At 52.5% G+C, this 3,021-nt stretch overlaps 1 protein-coding gene across 1 annotated transcript; it reads right to left on the bottom strand.

Annotated features, from left to right (window-relative positions):
* Positions 1-581: 581 nt before the first annotated feature.
* Positions 582-2,090, bottom strand: LOC121308860 (calcium-binding and coiled-coil domain-containing protein 1-like). Its single transcript, XM_041241534.1, has 5 exons — positions 1,548-2,090; positions 1,351-1,453; positions 1,074-1,261; positions 848-1,006; positions 582-749 (listed from the first exon to the last, which is right to left on the bottom strand). Exons 1-5 carry the CDS (start codon positions 1,710-1,712, stop codon positions 597-599), a joined length of 768 nt encoding a protein of 255 aa, XP_041097468.1. The 5' UTR covers positions 1,713-2,090; the 3' UTR covers positions 582-596.
* Between the last annotated feature and the right edge of the window lie 931 nt (positions 2,091-3,021).

Below are 3,021 nucleotides of genomic sequence, written 5' to 3'. Positions count from 1 at the left end.
TCCTGCAGACACAACACACAGAACAGAGCCAGTGAATCCACAGAGCCACACAACACACAGAACAGAGCCAGTGAATCCACAGAGCCACGCAACACACAGAACAGAGCCAGTGAATCCACAGAGCCACGCAACACACAGAACAGAGCCAGTGAATCCACAGAGCCACGCAACACACAGAACAGAGCCAGTGAATCCACAGAGCCACGCAACACACAGAACAGAGCCAGTGAATCCACAGAGCCACACAACACACAGAACAGAGCCAGTGAATCCACAGAGCCACGCAACACACAGAACAGAGCCAGTGAATCCACAGAGCCACGCAACACACAGAACAGAGCCAGTGAATCCACAGAGCCACGCAACACACAGAACAGAGCCAGTGAATCCACAGAGCCACGCAACACACAGAACAGAGCCAGTGAATCCACAGAGCCACGCAACACACAGAACAGAGCCAGTGAATCCACAGAGCCACGCAACACACAGAACAGAGCCAGTGAATCCACAGAGCCACACAACACACAGAACAGAGCCAGTAAATCATTTTTTCAATTCCAAATTCCCATTCCAAGCACACACACACTGACACACTCTCACCTGTCCAGCTCAGTCTCTCTCTCCAGCACCTTCCTGTTGATGATTTTCATGTCCTCCTCCAGCTCGATGATTCGCTCCTGGTTCTCGGCTCGCTGGCAAATCAGAGCGTCCCGTTCTGAGGTCACCTCCCCTTTCTCACACATCACTTCCTGTGGGGGTAAAAAAAAAAAAATATATATATATATATATATATATATATACATATTGAACTCCCAAACACTCCTAACCCCCTGTGCTCTCCTCTCACCTCACAATGCTGCTGTAGTCGTCTCTTCTCCTCCTCAGCTCTCTCCACTCCTCTTTCCAGCTCTCTCATTCGCTCCGTCAGCGCAGCCTTCTCTCTCTCCGACTCCGCCCTCTCTGCCAGGAGCCCCGCCCTCTCCTGTAGACACGCCTCCAGGTGGCCCTGTGAGTGACAGGTGCAGGTGGGTCACGTGTCATGTGCTCGCTCCCATGATGAATATGGGGTATCACTGCACAATCTCAGCTCTGGGAATGACGAGCAGCATGTCGTCCCCGCTCTCCCCCTCCACTGTGACAAGCTCCTCGAGGGGGGCGGGCGTGCGGAAGGTGAAGGGGGGGCTGCTTGCGCTCACCTCCCCCCCGGCACTCACATAGCAGAACTGAAAGGGGTCCGCGCTGGCCTTGGGAAGGTAGGAGGCTGACAGAGAGAGATCCCATTCACACTCTCATTGCGTATGTACAGTACGGTATAGTGCAGTGTGGTACAGCACAGTGTGTTTCCCATACCTTGGAACTGCACACAGCAGTTGGCTGCCTGACCCTCTTCATAGCTGTCCGGAGCGAGTGACCAGACGAAGGTGTGATAATCTCGAACCGACGACCAGCCCACCTGGGAGAGGACAGCAATCACAAGCTAGCATTAGAAACGCCTGCCTGCTTGAGATGAGACGAGCGCTTCACGAGATGTAGCCTCTCTGTCTCACCCGGAAGATCCCGATCCAGTCCTTGGCTGCCCAGCGGTGCTGCGCGGTCAGTGTGTAGTGACACTCCAGCCGCGTGTCCGGGATGTAGCTCCGAGCCACGTTGTGGAACACCACCCCCGAGAGGGGCGGGGCCTGGGCCGACACGCTGACCTGCGACCCCTCCATGTCAATCGAACTGGTGCGGGCGCGCTCAGAGCCACAGGCTGCGTCGAAAAAAACAAAGAGACAAGTGAAGTCTGACGCTCACGACACACAGAAAAGAATTCCAGTTTCCCACTTAGCCAAACGAGACTCCCAGACAGGACTGGAGTAGATTCCTGTTCCTCAATTCCAAAATCCATTCCCAACTCCCACTCCCTTTCAATCAATTCCAGCACAGTGAGCTGCATGCCCTGCAGCTGTATTCTACTGATGCATCCCTCACTACTGCTCTCTACTTTACCATGTGACTTTAAATATAGACAATTAAGGTGGTTGCTGTCTTAAAACTCACACTAGCCCTGCTGCTGCTGCTGCACCCAGTCCTGGGGCTCAGAGCTCCCCTCAATGAAGTCTATTAGTATTAATATTGCAATGATCAGGAGCCAGGAGTTTGAGCAGGGTTACAAACTCACACTAGCCCTGCTGCTGCTGCTGCACCCAGTCCTGGGGTTCAGAGCTCCCCTCAATGAAGTCTATTAGTATTAATATTGCAATGATCAGGAGCCAGGAGTTTGAGCAGGGTTACAAACTTAGCCCTGCTGCTGCTGCTGCAAACTCACACTAGCCCTGAGCAGGCTGCTGCACCCAGTCCTGGGGTTCAGAGCTCCCCTCAATGAAGTCTATTAGTATTAATATTGCAATGATCAGGAGCCAGGAGTTTGAGCAGGGTTACAAACTCACACTAGCCCTGCTGCTGCTGCTGCACCCAGTCCTGGGGTTCAGAGCTCCCCTCAATGAAGTCTATTATTATTAATATTGCAATGATCAGGAGCCAGGAGTTTGAGCAGGGTTACAAACTCACACTAGCCCTGCTGCTGCTGCTGCTGCACCCAGTCCTGGGGTTCAGAGCTCCCCTTGTTCTGGTATATTATTGAAATGACTGGCTCCTGATCATATCAATAACACATTTTATTGAGGGTCCCATGTTATAATTGCAACTCAATTACGAGTCGCACGCTTACAGTAGTTAGTACAGCCGGCCTCTTATTAAATTAAAGCACGCTTTCTTGTAGCGTCTGGGCGAGGCTCGCATCAGCACGGGAGGCAGTGGCAGTGAAGCGCGTCTTCATACAGACGGCTTTCCAAGAACGCGTGAAACACGAAGCGGCTTGCGAAACTCTGAACCCGCTGTCATGATGTTCCGGGGGGGGGACACTGGACGGGACAAAATGTGACATAAACAACAGCAACAGCGATATAAACATCTTAGCAGAGTGATTCAGGGGGGGTTGTGGGCGAGTTGGGCAGCATGCTGTAGATTTACTACCAGTGT

The sequence above is a fragment of the Polyodon spathula genome, unplaced genomic scaffold (genome assembly GCF_017654505.1).
Source record: "Polyodon spathula isolate WHYD16114869_AA unplaced genomic scaffold, ASM1765450v1 scaffolds_789, whole genome shotgun sequence".
NCBI lineage: Eukaryota > Metazoa > Chordata > Actinopteri > Acipenseriformes > Polyodontidae > Polyodon > Polyodon spathula.
The sequence above is the reverse complement of the archived record's forward strand: the minus strand, read 5'-3'. Positions and strand labels throughout refer to the sequence as shown.